Source organism: Amblyraja radiata, chromosome 3 (assembly GCF_010909765.2).
Source record: "Amblyraja radiata isolate CabotCenter1 chromosome 3, sAmbRad1.1.pri, whole genome shotgun sequence".
In the NCBI taxonomy this organism is placed as follows: Eukaryota; Metazoa; Chordata; class Chondrichthyes; order Rajiformes; family Rajidae; genus Amblyraja; species Amblyraja radiata.
Window position 1 is genome coordinate 112,071,556 of NC_045958.1, and position 18,584 is coordinate 112,090,139.

Genomic DNA, 18,584 nt, shown 5'->3' on the forward strand with positions numbered 1-18,584 from the left:
GCGTGCTATCCAGTCAGCGAAAATACTATTGTGTTTAAGAAGGAACTGCAGATGTTGGAAAACGAAGGTACACAAAAATGTTGGAGAAACTCAGCGGGTGCAGCAGCATCTATGGAGCGAAGGAAATAGGCAACGTTTCGGGCCGAAAATACTATGCATGATTACAACCTAGCCGTCCACAGTGCACAGATGCAGAATAAAGAGGATAACATTTAGTGTAAGGTAAAGTCCAGTAAAGTCTGATTAAAGATAGTCCGTGCGCCTCCAATGCGATAGATGGTAGGTCAGGACCTTTTTCTAGTTGGTTCAATTGCCTGATAACAGCGGGGGGGAAAACTGTCCCTGGATCTGGAAGTGTGCGTTTTCATACTTCTGATGATTGGATACCGAAGGGACTCATCAATATGAGAGTAATCTGTGTGAAAGTAGTTAATTTTTTAACCCCGTGACATGTCAGCAGTATTCAGAGTTCCACTTATCAGCTATTCACATAGCAGCTATGCTATGATGTTTATGCTATGATGATATTCATAGCAAAAGGATTTGAGTATAGGAGCAGGGAGGTTCTACTGCAGTTGTACAGGGTCTTGGTGAGATCCACACCTGGAGTATTGCGCACAGTTTTGGTCTCCTAATCTGAGGAAAGACATTCTTGCCATAGAGGGAGTACAGAGAAGGTTCACCAGACTCATTCCTGGGATGTCAGGACTTTCATATGAAGAAAGACTGGATAGACTCGGCTTGTACTCGCTAGAATTTAGAAGATTGAGGGGGGATCTTATAGAAACTTACAAAAAACTTAAGGGGTTGGACAGGCTAGATGCAGGAAGATTGTTCCCGATGTTGGAGAAGTCCAGAAAAAGGGATCACAGTTTAAGGATAAGGGGGAAATCTTTTGGGACTGAGATGAGAAAAAAATGTTTTACACAGAGTGGTGAATCTCTGGAATTCTCTGCCACAGAAGGTAGTTGAGGCCAGTTCATTGGGTATATTTAAGAGGGAGTTAGATGTGGCCCTTGTGGCTAAAGGGATCAGGGGGTATGGAGAGAAGGCAGGTACAGGATACTGAGTTGGATGATCAGCCATTATCACATTGAATGGCGGTGCAGGCTTGAAGGGCCGAATGGCCTACTCCTGCACCTAATTTCTATGTTTCTGTGTTTACTCAAGTGTTTCTGTATCATGATCTGTTCCAGGATTTGGGAAGGAACTTTTTGAATCGGATTTGGATAGAATCATGGACAATGTCGAGTGTGCCATGGAAATGGTGCCAGTTTTGAAAAGAGCCGACATAATAAACATAATATCAGGTCCTATCACATACACACCCGATATACTTCCCATGGCTGGACCTCATCAAGGTGTGCGTAACTACTGGGTGGCCATCGGCTTTGGGTAGGTACCCTTTTCTGTTTCTTCTCGATCACCGTCACTAATATTTTCATTCATTCGTCCTTGAGTTGAGACACAATGGCAAAGGTTGTCCTCTTTGGAGAAATCCTGGCACATCCGGTTTCTGCCAAACCTGTTAAAACCTGTCCCCGTGTATTTAAACCTCTGTGTCCATCAATAAATGCAGACCAGGAAGTAATTGCAGATGCTGGTTTATAGCGAAAATTGACAACGAATGCTGGAGTAAATCAGCGGGTTGTTGCTGGCCCTGATTTGTTCTGGCCTTTTCTCGCCTCCAGTTTATTTCCTCCCTGTGACCGCGTGGGTTTCTTCCAGGAGCTCCGGTTTCCTCCCGCACCCCAAACGAGTGCGGGTTTGTAGGCTACTTGGCCGCTGTACATTTCCCCCAGTGCATCGGGAGAGGATGAGAAGGTGGTGCCACACAGCGCTAGTGCGAACGGGTGATCGATGGTCAGTGTGGACTCGATGGGCCGAAGTGCCTGTTTCCATGCTGTATCTTTCAATCAGTTCAGTTGATCAAACTACCGTCTTGGAATAACCTTCATACATGCAATGCTGAAGTTATGATCTCTCAGGGGCCCTTACACTGTCACTGTCAGAATTTCATGAGACCACGGACAAAGTGACAGAAATAGTTGTCAAAGCTCAAAACGGAGTAACTGAAGTGGAAGCATTGGAAGCCCAGGTGGTTCAAGTCAGAGACACGCTCACTCTAATGCATAAACATGAGAAAGGCCCACGAAGTGCCGGTTGACATGTTTGATAACTGAAAATGATACAATAATCTTAACATGCTTGATATCCCAGAGAAAGCAAAGGGATTCAGCCCTCCCCGTGGAATAAGGCATCTGCAAAGCCTTGCAGTTTGAAGATTGAACAGGAAGATATTTATCATACTGTCATGCATACAGTATCTTCATTTACTTTGATTTATGAGAGATTTGCTTCACTCTTCCAAACCGTTTCAGATGAATGTACGTCAAATCTTATATATGTTATTCTGATTGAAAATGCACTCTGATTGAAGATGTGTGATGCCTGCACTCCCTTGGTAAGGCCAGCAAATTGTTGTGGTGAATACCTTCATCAGGTGATTTTCTGACATGGGTGTGAGGGGCATGAGATAAAGGAAGAGGCTCAAGGGTGAAGTCAGGTGAGGGCGTGGAGATATATTTGAATCGAATATTCCCTTTTGACATTATTCCAAGCAGCTAGAGTACTATTCAGACACTGCAGCTGAAATACTGTTTGGGCCCCTCAATATATTCACTGGCAGGCTTTTGAGAACTGTTTTTATTCATAGCCCACAAGGAGACTTGTAATTGCTAGGATGCAAAAAATCTTAGCATATCTGAGCACATAAATCTTGGCCATTACTACTTTGCACAGAAGCTTTCTGGACAGGGTGGCAGAGTGGTGCAGCGGTAGAGTTGCTGCCTTACCACGCCAGAGTCCCAGGTTTGATCCTGATCCTGACTGCAGGTGCTGTCTGTGCCACCGTGCCTCCCGTTCTTAACAATATCTAATATTGGATAGATCAGAGATTTTATCGAGCGCCTTCTGGAAGTCCGTATGACTTAAGATTAATTTCATATTAAGAAATAGTTGAGACGATTAACCCTTAAATCTTAGGACTTAACCGTTGGGGCTCAAGTGAATGATTCATTTTTGGCAGAGAATTCTAAGGGGAGACAAACTGGAGACGTTATATCAAATAATAATGATGTGGAAGGTGTTAAGGCAATCAAGCTACTAACTTAAACTAAAGCCCCTGTCCCACGATGCGAGTTCACCCAAGAGCTCTCCCGAGTTTAAAATCAAAAATCAAACTCGTGGTAAGTACGTAGAATGTACGTAGGACCTCGTGGATATCCCGTAGCGGCTCGTAATGCGAATGGCAGGTACTCGGGAAATGCGGTAACTAACGGCAGGTACTCGGGGAAACTCTTGGACATTTTTCACGGTGTTGAAAAAAAATCACCAGTTATCGCGTTTCCGCCGTTAGCATTACGAGCCGCTATGGGACATCCACGAGGTCCTACGTACCCGCTACGTACATACCACGAGTTAGATTTTTTTTAAACTCGAGAGAGCTCTTGGGTGAACTCACATAGTGGGACAGGGGCTTTAGGCCTCCATGAACCAAGTAAGGTTAAACCAAAATAAACATTCTTGATGAATCTTTGGCAAAGACTTACAGAAAAGATGGTTTCTGGACATTTTACGCCATCAAAGTGGAAATGGATAACAATTCGTTTTTTATCATCCACATCCTTGATATGCATGGAGATATATCACCATAATTAAGATTCCCTCAACCATGCTATCAAGGCATCTATATTGTGTAGTGCATACTCCTTCAACATCGCATGCAAATCCTTCAATGAAGTCTGGAAAGCTTCTGTGCAAATTAACAATGGCCAAGATTCATGTACTCACATATTCTTAGAGTTGCGGTTTGATATTAATCAACTGAGTTACTGGCAGACGCAAAATGCTGGAGTAACTCAGCGGGACAGGCAGCAACTCTGGAGAGAAGGAATGGGTGACGTCACCCACTCCACCTCTCCAGAGATGCTGCCTGTCCCGCTGAGTTTACTCCAGCATTTTGTTTCTACCTTCGATTTAAACCAGCATCTGCAGTTCCTTCTTACACATGACTGACTGGCATATTCCTTCTGCTGGCTAATCGTTGTTTGTCAAGTTAGGTCACAAATTGGGCATTAACCTGTAAGGTTGGTACTGAGCAAATTTGAGGTGTTGGGTCTACCCAAACCCAAGTCCAAATAATAGTCCAGGTTGACGAGTTAAACATTAAGAGTTCTCTGGGATATTGACCTGGCCAGTTCAAATATTGGACAACAGAATCTAAATCCAATTTTCATTCCTAATGGACCTTGGGATAGAAACATAGAAACATAGAAAGTAGGTGCGAGAGTAGACCACCAGGTCCGTCGAGCCCGCACCGCCATTCGCTCATGGCTGAACACTAAACAGACACACTTACCCACAAACAGTAGACACAAGACACAGAACACAAGACACTACCCTCCCCTTTATACTGCTATCACCCCTCTCCACCCCAAGAACCGCGTGATCTCCTGGGGGAGGCAAAAAAACGGATAAAAACCCAGGTCCAATTCGGGAAAAAAATCCGGGAAATTCCTCTCCGACCCCAATCCAGGCGATCGACACTTGTCCAGGAGATCACTCAGGTCTTACTATACTAACCATACCTAGGTCCATATCCCTGCCCTCTCCCCGTAGCCCCTTATCCCCTTGGCAGCTAAAAAACCATCTATTTTAGACTTAAATATATTTAACGTTTCTGCTTCCACTGCTCCCTGGGGCAGTGAATTCCATAAATTAACCACCCTCTGGGTGAAGAAGTTCTTCCTCATCTCAGTTTTAAAAGAGCCCCCCCTTATGCTGCAACTATGTCCCCTAGTTCTAGTTTCCCCGATCATTGGGAACATCCTCGGTGCATCCACCCGATCAAGGCCCCTCACGATCTTATATGTTTCAATGAGATCGCCTCTCATTCTTCTAAACTCCAAAGAGTAGAGTTCCAGCCTACTTAACCTTTCCTCATATGTCAATCCCCTCATTGCAGGAATTAATCTTGTAAACCTTCGCTGCACTGCCTCCAGGGCTAGCACATCCTTTCTTAAGTATGGACCCCAGAACTGTACACAGTATTCCAAATGTGGTCTCACTAATACTGTGTACAGCTGCAGCAAGACCTCCGTGTTTTTATACTCAATCCCCCTAGCAATAAAGGCCAAAACTCCATTGGCCTTCCTGATTGCTTGCTGCACCTGCATACTAACTTTTAGTGATTCATGTACTACTACCCCTAGATCCCTTTGCGTTGCATTACAACGCAGCTCCTCCTCATTTAGAAAATAACTTGCCCTATCATTTTTTTTCCCAAAGTGAATGACTTCACATTTATTAGTATTAAATTTCATCTGCCAAGTTGTTGCCCACTCACCTAGCTTATCTATATCCTTTTGCAGACTCTTCCTATCCTCCTCATCCCCTACTTTTCCTCCCATTTTTGTATCGTCCGCAAATTTTGATATATTACACTTGGTTCCCTCCTCCAAATCATTTATATAAATTGTGAACAACTGGGGTCCCAGCACCGACCCTTGCGGAACCCCGCTAGTTACCGGTTGCCATCCCGAGTATGAACCATTTATCCCCACTCTCTGCTTCCTATTTGTTAGCCAATCCTCTACCCATGCTAATATATTACCCCCAATCCCATAATTTTTTATTTTTAGCAATAGTCTCTTATGTGGCACCTTGTCAAAAGCCTTTTGGAAGTCCAAGTATACCACATCCACCGGTTCCCCTTTATCCACCCGGGTTGTTACTTCCTCAAAGAATTCGAGCAGATTCGTTAAACAGGACTTCCCCTTCACAAAACCATGCTGGTTCTGTCCGATGAAGTCATGTTTATCCAAGTGCCCCGTTAGTGTTTCTTTAATAATTGTCTCTAACATTTTACCCACCACCGATGTTAGACTAACCGGTCTATAGTTACCCGCCTTCTGTTTACTTCCTTTTTTAAATATAGGTGTTACATTGGCCATTTTCCAATCCACTGGGACCGTTCCTGCCTCCAGGGAGTTTTGGAAAATTATCACCAATGCATCCACAATCCCCACCGCTATCTCCCTCAAGACCCTTGGATGTAATCCATCAGGCCCAGGGGATTTGGTACTCAAAGATCTCAAAGATATCATGCTTGTTCTCACCCCAAAGTCAGTAGGTACAAGCCCATCGGTAGATTTCTTATGATTGTGCTTTTGAATCCTCATTAGATTGCTGAGTTAGTTCAGTTCACTTTCAGTTTAGTTTACTGTCACGTGTACCGAGGTACAGCTTTTTGCTACATGCTAACCAGTCAGCAGAAAGACAATACATGATTACAATCGACCCATTTACAGTGTAAAGATTCATGATAAGGGAATAACCTTTAGTGCAAGATAAAGCCAGCAAAGTCCGATCAAGGATAGTCCAAGGGTAAGTAAAGTAAGTAAAGTAAGTTTTATTTATATAGCACGTTTTAAGTCAACTTGCATTGACACCAAAGTGCTTTACATAAATTAAATAATAAGTTTCCATACAAACCATAGAAAAAGGTTAAAAATAAAGAAAGAAAGAAAATGGACACAACACATTATAGAGTTCAACACAAACATCCCCCCACAACAGAATCAAAAATTTCCACTGTGCGGAAAGGCAACAGAAAGTTAAGTCCTCTTCCTCTGAAACACCCGAGGTTGGGGCCCATTTGTGGCCTTGCAGCCAGTCCGATGATTTTCAGGGCCCTCTTGCCGTGAAGATGGAACTCTGGCGTCGGGTGAAACAACTCCTCAAGCGGCTTGGAAAGTCTGGAGCGGCTGCCTCCTCCCCGGAGACCGGGGCACTCGTAGACTTCAGGCCGCGCCGGTTGGAGCTCCGACCCCGGCGAACTCGATCCCTGGCTCCGCGGCGCTCCAAATCCAGCGCCGCCCGCGGCCGGACGCCCGCAGCCACACCTCCGCGATGCCGGGAGCTTACCGCACGGCGACCCGGCAAGGCATCGCCCGCTCCGTGGCCCATCATAGAGTTACATCAACACTTTGTGTTTTGCCCCAAAGTGACCCCGGTTTCAGAATCTCAACTTAGTATCTGCTTCTGTTGGCTTGGTAAGATCTATTGAAAACAAAGTAAGATGTGCTAGCTTGCTGGAGAGACAATGGGTGTGGATTGATGGGTGAAGTACTCCATTGGGCAAGTTGCCTTTATTACATCTCCTACTGGGGAAGCCACTTTGACTCTCTCAGGGTTTTCCTTTACTTTTCTTTTGTAGGTCATGTATGTAAGGAAGCAACAGGATCAGGGAAGTCATTTCTCTGGGTGGGGAAAGAAACTTGCATTGCTATCTGGCAGGTGGTAGCAAAGTCTCCAAGTTGCATGACTGTCCAGTGAAGTGGACGTTCTATCGCCTCCTGTGCTAGGATCATGCAATCATGTGTACAAAATCATGAGAGGAATAGATTGGGTAGTTGCACAGAGTCTCTTGCCCAGATTAGGGGAATCGAGAACCAGAGGACTAAGGTTTATGGTGAGGGGGGAGATTTAATAGGAACCTGAGGGGTAACTTTTGGATGGTGAATGGAACAAGCTGCCGGAGGAGGTAGTTGAGGCAGGTACTATCGCGATGTTTAGGAAACATTTAGACAGGTACATGGATAGGACAGGGTTAGAGGGATATGGGCCAAACGCAGGCAGGTGGAACTAGTGTAGCTGGGACATTGTTGGCCGGTGTGGGCAAGTTGGGCTGAAGGGCCTGTTTCCACACTGTATCACTCTATGACTCCATAACTGAGGTGCAATATTCCTACAATCTCTTGTAGCGTCAGTACTTAAGGACCACTGTTTTCCGAGCTACATTGCCATCACGTTAACACCTGTGTAGGAAGGAACTGCAGATGCTCGTTTACGTGTGCGGACATGGCGCCGACGGACGAGAAGCCGAAGCAAAGAAGAGGAAGCCAAATAACCCAATGGAAACAAAGCCGAAACGCCAACTGACCGAATGGGTGGGACGCCTAAATACAAACTAACCAAAAGGCTGCGTCGCATAAAAGCAAACTCACCAAATGACCGCTCTGACGAATCACCACCTACCCGAAAGGCAGCGTCGCCTAAAAGCGAACGGACTGAATGCCGCTCACCAGAAAAGTCAAATAACGGACATGACGTTGCCGGGGGGCGGGACTTGTCAGCGATTGGTCCAAACCCCCGCATTCATCACATCACTGTGGAGGGATGAACTTTGTCCCACAACTCCGCTCCACCCGACCCTCAGCCCATGGAGGGTGGCCGTGGGAGAGTGGGGGCTGTCCCGAGGGATGCGCAACTTCGGCTGCTTACAACTTGGAGCTTGGGTTCAGATTGCCCAATCACCTACGGGGTGAAGGGGGAGACAGGAGCGTGAGGATCATTTTCCCACACAAGCCATAGGTGACTGGGCAATCTAAACCCAAGCACCAAGTTGGAAGCGGCCAAAGGTGCGCATCCCTCGGGACAGCCGCCACTCTCCCACGGCCACCCTCCGCGGGCTGCGGGTTGGGTGGAGCAGAGGTGTGGGTCAATGTTCATCCCTCAACAGTGATGTGATGGATGCGGGGGTCTGGACCAATCGCTGACAAGTCCCCCCCCCACCCCCGCAACGTCATGTCCATTATTTGACTTTTCTGTTGAGCGGCATTCGGTCCCTTGGCTTGTAGGTGGCGCCGCCTTTCGGGTAGGTGGCGTTTCGGCAGAGCGGCTATTCGGTGAGTTTGCTTTTAGGCGACGCAGCCTATCAGTTAGTTGACTTTTAGGCCTCCCGCCCTTTCGGTTAGTTGGCGTTTCGGCTTCCTTTCCTTTGGGTTATTTAGCTTCCGCTTCTTTGCTTCGGCTTCTCGTCCGTCGGCGCCACATCAGGGTACCCTCGTTTATACTGGAGATAGACACAAAATGCTGGAGTAGCTCAGCGGGACAGGCAGGATCTCTGGAGAAAAGGAATCCATTTTGTTTTATCCAGAGATGCTGCCTGACCCGCTGAGTTTCTCCAGCATTAATGTTTATCGCATTGGCATCTACCTGACTATGGCACAGATTTCCATCAATTCCCAGCATGAGGATGCCCCAACAGTGGGTCATGAATTTCCTCACTAATATTTGGTGGAAGATTACATTGAGACATTACTGATGGCAGGGTGGTGTTGATGAAATATTTCAACCATATTTGCCACTGAAACTGGACATGCTTTGGAAGACTCTAAAACTGAAAGGTTTTAAATGTAGCTGAGCCTGTATTAAAATCTCTGTTAAATTACCAACTGCAGTTTATAATTTATTTCCTCTCAAAGAAAAGCTATTTGCACTTCCAGGTATGGAATAATTCATGCAGGTGGGATTGGAAAGTATCTTAGCGACTGGATCATGAATGGGGAACCCGAATTTGACCTGATTGAACTCGATCCCAATCGTTTTGGTAAATGGACAACAATCCAATACGCTGTGGATAAAGCAAGAGAATCATATGGATTCAACAACCTTGGTAAGAGGGATTGTTAGGATGGATACAGCTGTAGAATAAATTCATCTTTGATCATTTCTGATTTTAGTCAGAGAGGATTAAGCGTGCGTGATTACTTGTGTTACATCTGCTTTGGTTACATTCACAATTACAATAAAAATACAAATGACTACATTGGTAAAGTCCAAGTTAGTGCAGATTTTCACTCTGCATCAAGAATTTATGAACAAGAGCCGTTTAGTTGGACTTTTGGCAACGTTTATTATCAAGGAATTGATAGCCAAGTGCTCTAGTTTCCTTCCACATTCCAAAGACGTGCATGTTTGTAGGTTAATTGGCTTCTGTAAATTGTCCCTCGTGTATAGGATGTGAAAGTGGGATAACATAGAACTAGTGTGAAAGGGCGATCAATTGTGGACTTGATGGGCCGAAGGGTCTATTTCCATGCTCTAGCTTCCTATTAATTCAATCAGTCATCGAACTAGTACAAATGGATGCTCAGTGCTTCAGGCCAATAGTCAATATCTAATCTTAAAAGAAATGCGATATTTATTAACAGAATCAACAACAATGTATTCGCAAATTACCTGACATGTTTTGCTCTTTCCTGGATTAGTTGGATTTCCCAAAGAAGAGAGATTTGGAGCACGGCCAACAGAGAGAGTAAGTGGGATTTATGAAACATTGAAGAACAAGGCATCGATGGGATTCCATGCTGGCTGGGAGCAGCCACATTGGTTCTACAAACCTGGAGATGACCCTGAATATAGGTACGTGGGAGTGTCCGAGGCAGTATAAATCAAACGAGTGGCTATTGCAGGATCTGTTTTCTTTCCAAGTATATTATATACATAGACATAAATATACTACACAAAACTGGGATCAACTGAAAAGCTCTCAGTCTACTACGAACATCTCAGTATTGTGAATGGTTGATGAGATATGAAGAGTTTTAATAAAGCATGCCACAGCCAGAAATGGGTTTCAAGCCATTTACACAATTCTGCTTATGGTCTAATATCTGCAGGTGAGGGAGAAACAGCAATATTGTCTTAGATTGTACCGTAGGCTCCCAAATAGTCAACGGAAATTAGAGGAACAAATATATCGGGAGATTGCAGGTGGCTGCAAGATTAATAGTGTTGTCATAGTAGAGGATTTTAACGTTCCCTGTACAGACTGGGACGGTCATAGTGCCAAGGGTTTAGATGGGGAACACATTTGTCATGTGTGTTCAGGAAAGGTTCCTCAGGCAATAAGTGGAGAGTCCTACAAAGGAGAAGGTAATATTGACCTACGCTTGGGAATTATGCACAGCAAGTGACTGAGATGTCAGTGGGTGAGTCTCTTGGGACCAGCGATCATAGGAAGAGAGAGATTATGGTACGTGGTCCGAGCCGGTCATGGGCGACGGAGGGGTTTGGGAGACGCTCCGGTAGAACGAATACGCGGGAATCCGGACTTTGAACTCGATAATAGGCGCCAAATGTGATGGCGATGGCATTATATGCAAAATGAATTTCATTATGTGATGTTTAATTGTATATGACAACAAATATCCATTGAACCACAATTCTATTAGCTTTAAAATAGTTTTGGATAAGGACAGGGCTGGTCCAGAAGTTAAAATTCAATATTGGAGCGAGGCCACAGATGGGATTAGACTGGAAGATGCATTCGTTGATTGGGATAGGATGTGTGTGGTCGAAGGGATGTCTGTGGAATTGAAGCATTATGAACTGTGTGCTGCAGTCTGTGTCTCCTCCTTTGCTCTACCTACTGTACATGAGTTTGGCTTAATTGTATTTATGTGTGGTCTCAATCTGTGGTTGATACATAGATAGAAATCAGAGAGCAATTACATTCTTAACCTGCATTGAACTAGGTTATGTGTAGTAAGGAACTGCAGATGCTGGTTTATTCTGAAGATAGACACAAAATGCTGGAGTAACTCAGTGGGTCAGGCAGCATCTCTGGAGAAAAGGAATGGGTGATGTTTTGGGTCAGAACCCTTCTTAACACTGAAAGATAGTTGGGGGGGGGGGGGGGGGGGGGAAACTGGTGGCGCGAAAAGGCCAGAACTAAACAAGGCAGGCAACAGATGACCTCAGGAAGGGTGGAGTCCATAATGGTCCATTGTGAGGTGGGAAAGATGTGCTAAAGAGAGCAATACAAGGATGTGAACAGTGGAACTAGTGGGACAACTAGGGTGGGGGAGGGGAGAGAAAGAGATGGGGGGGAGATGAACTATCTTATATGTCCAGTCAAATAACAATAGCTGCATTCTAGTTGGCCTTAATTCCAGTAAATTAGGAAGGGAAAGTCTCGGTGAGGTTTGCTAACCTTGACCTCTGACGAATGGTCCTACATTGGTGCATTGGTTGAAGTTAAATGGAATGGCAACGTTTGCAATTGTCTTCAATGGCCACGTGGATTACGACCATAGTATCTGTAGAACTCAGCATCATCAAGGATTCAACACCTTCAAAAGATGATCTGTGCGGAGTTTGCACGTTCTCCCTGTGACCGCATTACAAAGACGTGCGGGTTTGTAGGTCAATTGGCCTCTGTTAAATTGCCCCGAAGGTGCAGGGAGTGGATGCAAAGGTAGAATAACATAGAACCACTCTGAAGATAGACACCAAATGCTGGAGAAACTCAGAGGGTCAGGCAGCACCTCACGAGGATTAGGTGACGTTTCGGGTCGAGACCCTTCTTCAGACCCTGAAGAACTTTAGAATTACTCTGAATGGGTGATTGATGGTCAGCGTGGACTCGGTGGAACAAAGTGCCTGTTTTCATGCTGTATCTTTCTAATAAGCTAAAACTAAAAAGATATATCAAAGTAGAAGATTAAAACCTTACTCCCACATGTAACTTAGGTTCAGAAAGCATGGAAAACTGGCTGCTGATATGATGTAAAGAGAGAAAATGTAAGAAATACTCAGTAGATCATGCTGCATTTTTAATTTTCACATTGTAAAATAAATTATATGGACATTATTTCATAGTTAGAAATTCATTATTTCTACATTTATATGTTCACAGATGAGGTAACTATGTCCCAAGACAGGAATTACACACTGTGATTCTGTGGCGCTCAGGGTGAGAGAAGCAGAAGAGGAGAGAGAAAGAAACAGATGTGCAGGAGAAGTGAGAGAGAGAGACCTTTTCTTTACAGCCTTATGAGTAACAGCTTCTTTAGTTAGAGGGGGCTTCTGATAGTTGAGCATGGCCCAATAAAATATGAAATGTAGGAAGCTAGCCATAAAACTCCAATCACATAACTATCACCATTTTGGATTTAGGGAAGTCTGCCTCTCCTAAAAGAACTCCAAATGTTATTTTGTTTGTACTGATGGAAGTTGAATGAAAGTTTGGACAAGAGAAGAGTAATGTGTAAGAAGGAACTGCTGATGCTGGTTTAAACCGAAGATAGACACAAAAAGCTGGAGTAACTCAGCGAGACTGGCAGCATCTCTGGAGAAAAGGAATGGGCGAAGCTTCGGGTCGAGACCCTTCTTCAGAAAGTCACTCAACTGTGAAATTTTACTTTGATACTCAAAATTTCCCAGTGTACACCTGCTTTGATATTCCTTCCCATTTAATTTCCGGTAATTTGCGATATGTAACAGACGGCATGGAGTCAAGAATGTTTTATTGTCATATGTCCCGGATGGGACAATGAAATTGTTACTTGCTGCAGCACAACAGAATATGTGAATGTGTAAACATAACGGGGGAATAGAGAAAAAGTTCAATAAATAACAAATATAGTGCAATAATAATATAGTCTATTGCAGTTCAGAGCTCAGAGCTTATTCGTTGTAGTGTGTAATAGCCTGCCTTATAGCGCCAGATTCAATCCTGACTATGGGTGCTGCCTGTAGGGAGTTTGCACGTTCTGTGACCGCTTGGGATTTCTCCAGGTGCTCCGGTTGTCTCCAACATTCCAGAGAAGTGCAGGCTTGTAGGTTAATTGGCTTTTGTAAATTATCCCTAGTGTGTCGGAAAGAACTAGTGTATGGGTGATCATTGGTCGGTGTAGACTCGATGGGCCAATGGGCCTGTTTCCATGCTGAATATCTAAGCTAAACTCAACAGGTGGCAGATATGCAGCCACTGTCCTACTGCCAAAGTTAAATTTCACACCTGATGTAATAAGTAACAGTGGATGAGTGGGGGGGGGGGGGGGGGGGGGGGGGGGGGCGTTAAGTATGAAGAGGTAAAGAAATTCTCTTGAGGAAGAGAGAAAAGTGAGGATACATTCCCTGGGGACACAAGGAACTGCAGATGTTGGAATCTTAAGTCAACCACAAAGTGCTGAGCTCAGAATTTCAAGCTGCATCTGTGGAGGGAATGGACAGGCGATGTTTCGAGTCGGGACCCTTCTTCAGACAAAGGGTTGGGACTCTTATGACTTTTTCCACTTCCTCGCTTGCCCATTCCATTAAGGGTCCATTCACTGTATACTTTCTCCGTACACTTGACCTCCCAAAGTGCAACACCTCATACTTGCCTGAATTAATCTCTGTCTATAACTGATCCTTATCCCGCTCATTTGACAGCCTTCTTCAGAGAGAAGTTACATTTGACAGATGCATTAGAAGTTTCTGCTGGTGTAGCTAGCAGATAAATTCAGAGGTATTGCATTTCCATATCAATTAGTTTTTTTGTGGGATTAAATTAATCCATTATTGTGGATTTAAGATTGCTTAACAACAGAAGTACAATATCAATTCCGCATGATCGATGTGGCAGTATCCCCACCACGGGAGAAGAAGAGGAAGAAGATAGAACATTATTGCCTTCCATCACAGTGAGGAGCGTGGAATCCTCTGTGATGGATGTTTATGTGAACTTTTATTTTATGAGGGTATGTGTCTTGTTGCTTTTCACTTAGTATGACCTTGAAACCTTGATGTAACCAGTGGGGAGCTATAAAGTTCAATGCCTTGGCTTCAGCAATTTACAAACGGGGTCAATGGCACACAGGGGAATGGGCGATTACTGTTTGCCGAGGATGCAAAGGTAGATTGGAATATAATGGGCGAGGAGCACTCAAAGATGTTACATGAAGATATGGATAGGCTACTAGCAAAACGACAACTGGAACCTGAGGGGCAACTGAGGGTGGTGAGGGCATGGAATGAGCTGCCAGAGTGGATAGTTGAGCCAGGTACTTGAACATAATTTAAACGACATTTGAACAGCTACATGGATAGGAAAGGTTTAGAGGAATGTCGGCCAAATGCGGGCTGATGGAACTAACAGTTGAGTTCATTGTGTATGGAGGTACAGTGAAAAGCTTTTGTAGATGGGGCATCTTGGTTGGCATGGGCGAGTTGTGTTGAAGGGCCTGTTTCTGTGCTGGATAACTCCAAGACTATGAGCACAATTTAAGGAACTATGAACTTATCCACTTTGAAAGACCAGTGGAAAAGCAAAATGTTTCTTTAAAATATTAGGAACTTATTCAGTGGGACATGTGCTTTTGACATGAATTATAGAGAGATAACATGATGAGCATATACAATATTAAGGAAACCATTTTAGGTTAATCTTTATTAAATAAAATTTGAGTGGAAAAGTAAGAGGTCTTGTTGGAAGGACCTTGGTGAGACCTGGAATGCTGTGACGTTCTTTTATTATATTTCCTGAGGAAAGATGTGCTGCTTTAGATGTCACGGATCAAAGATTTACTGGATGAAAAGATAAATTTAGTCCAATGGACCTGCACTCACGGCAATTTGGACATGAGAGTTAGTCCCATTGAAACAAATGAATTATTTGAGGGTTATCAGATAAGATGCCGTGAGACCTTGTTCCGGGCCAGAGAGTTAAAGTTAACATCACGGTCTCAGGGTAATGAAGTAGCTACATTGGGATTAAGATAAAGAGAAATATCTTCAGTTTGGGAGGTTGTGAATCTTTGCAGTTCCATTCTAGAGATGAGAGGATGTTCAGTCATTGAGTACATTCAAAGGAGAGTTGATAGAATTTTGGATAGTGGTGCAGCTGGTAGAGCTGCTGCCTCACAGCGCCAGAGACAAGGGTTCGATCCTGACCTCGGGTTCTGTCTGTGTGGAGATTGTATGTTCTCTCTGTGCCGTGCACGGTGGGTTCCTCTCGGGTGCTCCGGTCTCCTCTCTCAGTCCAAAGACATGCAGGTTAATTGGCCTCTGTAAATTGCTGCTCGGTGTGTAGGGAGTGGATGAGGAAGTGAGATTACATAGAACTAGAGTGAACGGCAAATTGATAGTTAGCATGGACTCGGTGCACTGAAGGGCCTGTTTCCATTTATCTCCTGAACTAAAACTATAAAAACTAAAGGAGGTCAAGGAAAGAACATAGAGTTGGCATGAAAGACCAATCACGATCATATAACCATATAACAATTACAGCACGGAAACAGGTCATCTCGGCCCTTCTAGTCCGTGCCGAACACGTATTCTCCCCTAGTCCCATCTACCTGCACTCAGACCATAACCGTCCATTCCTTTCCCGTCCATATAACTATCCAATTTATTTTTAAATGATAAAATCGAACCTGCCTCCGCCACCTTTACTGGAAGCTCATTCCACACAGCTACCACTCTCTGAGTAAAGAAGTTCCCCCTCATGTTACCCCTAAACTTCTGTCCCTTAATTCTCAAGTCATGTCCTCTTGTTTGAATCTTCCCTACTCAGTGGGAAAAGCTTATCCACGTCAACTCTGTCTATCCCTCTCATCATTTTAAAGACCTCTATCAAGTCCCCCCTTAACCTTCTGCGCTCCAAAGAATAAGACCTAACTTGTTCAACCTTTCTCTGTAACTTAGTTGCTGAAACCCAGGCAACATTCTAGTAAATCTCCTCTGTACTCTCTCTATTTTGTTGACATCCTTCCTATAATTAGGCAACCAAAATTGTACACCATACTCCAGAATTGGTCTCACCAATGCCTTGTACAATTTTAACATTACATCCCAACGTCTATACTCAATGCTCTGATTTATAAAGGCCAGCACACCAAAAGCTTTCTTTACCACCCTATCTACATAAGATTCCACCTTCAGGGAACTGTGCACAGTTATTCCCAGATCCCTCTGTTCACCTGCATTCTTCAATTCCCTACCATTTACCATGCATGTCCTATTTTGATTTGTCCTGCCAAGATGTAGCACCTCACACTTATCAGCATTAAACTCCATCTGCCATCTTTCAGCCCACTCTTCCAACTGGCATAAATCTCTCTGTAGACTTTGAAAATCTACTTCATTATCCACAACACCACCTATCTTAGTATCATCTGCATACTTACTAATCCAATTTACCACACCATCGTCTAGATCATTGATGTACATGACAAACAACAGTGGACCCAACACAGATCCCTGTGGCACCCCACTAGTCACTGGCCTCCAACCTGACAAACAGCCATCCACCATTACTCTCTGGCATCTCCCATTCAGCCACTGTTGAATCCATCTTGCTACTCCACCATTAATACCCAACAATTGAACCTTCTTAACCAACCTTCCATGAGGAACCTTGTCAAAGGCCTTACTGAAGTCCATATATACAACATCCACTGCTTTACCCTCATCAATTTCCCGAGTAACCTCTTCAAAAAATTCAAGAATGAATGAATGATATCTTTATTTCAAACGATTTAAAAAAAAAAGAAGAAAAGAAAAGATGAAAATGAATAAATAAAAGGAAAATTATATATATATACATATATATATACATAAATATATACACACATACATACATATACATGTACATATATACATACATACATACATATACATGTACATATATACATACATATATATACACACATACACATATACATAACATATATGTACATACATAAATTAAAAAATCAAAAGCCAATTTCAACATAATACACATTAGACTCGTTCGAAAAGGGATAGGAAGAAGCCTATGCTTGTCAAGTCCTACCCCCATTCTTCACCATTAACAAATGCAAAATTCAATAAAATAAACTAAACAGACAATTCAAATAAAACTACTCCAATCAAGCTATTAAGAAAAAAAGAACAAAAAGAGAAAAGAACAAAAAGAACAAGCACCATTAACATCTGTGAGATTTACATTCTCCTTCCTCATTACTGTACTTTTCAAAGATATATCTTTTGTACATTTTTTTAAATTGCATTATATTCATACTTTGTTTAATCGTTTCGTCAAGACCATTCCACAAAACCACCCCACAAATGGAAATACACATACTTTTAGATTAGTCAAACATGACCTTCCAGGCACAAATCCATGTTGACTGTTCCTAATCAGACCCTGTTTATCCAGATGCGTATATATATTATCTCTAAGTATCCTTTCCATTAATTTGCCCACCACTGACGTCAAACTAACAGGTCTATAATTGCTAGGTTTACTCTTAGAACCCTTTTTAAACAATGGAACAACATGCGCAGTACGCCAATCCTCCGGCACTATTCCCGTTTCTAATGACATTTGAAATATTTCTGTCATAGCCCTGCTATTTCTACACTAACTTCCTTCAATGTCCTAAGGAATATCCTGTCCGGTCCTGGAGACTTATCCACTTTTATATTTCTCAAAAGTGTCAGTACTTCCTCTTCTTTGAATCTCATAGTTTCCATAGCTACTCTACTTGTTTCCCTTACCTCACATAATTCAATATCCTTCTCCTTGGTGAATACTGAAGAAAAGAAATTGTTCAATATCTCCCCCATCTCTTTTGGCTCTGCAGATAGCTGTCCACTCTGACTCTCTAATGGACCAATTTTATCCCTCGTTATCCTTTTGCTATTAATATAGCTGTAGAAACTCTTTGGATTTACTTTCACCTTACTTGCCAAAGCAACCTCATATCTTATTTTAGCTTTTCTAATTTATTTCTTAAGATTCTTTTTACATTCTTTATATTCCTCAAGCACCTCATTTACTCCATGCTGCCTATAATTATTGTAGATCTCTCTCTTTTTCCGAACCAAGTGTCCAATTTCCCTTGAAAACCATGGCTCTTTCCAATTTTTACTATTTCCTTTCAACCGAACAGGGACATAAAGATTCTGTACTCTTAAAATTTCAC

General features: G+C 43.3%; 1 protein-coding gene across 1 annotated transcript in view; it reads left to right on the top strand.

The window, feature by feature from the left end:
* The window catches only part of dmgdh (dimethylglycine dehydrogenase), a 77,895-nt gene that overhangs the window by 30,016 nt on the left and 29,295 nt on the right, over positions 1 to 18,584 (top strand). The window contains exons 7-9 of the mRNA XM_033018598.1: positions 1,197 to 1,395; positions 9,351 to 9,520; positions 10,116 to 10,269. Coding sequence (XP_032874489.1) covers positions 1,197 to 1,395; positions 9,351 to 9,520; positions 10,116 to 10,269 — 523 coding nt within the window. The remainder of the gene's footprint in view (positions 1 to 1,196; positions 1,396 to 9,350; positions 9,521 to 10,115; positions 10,270 to 18,584) is intronic.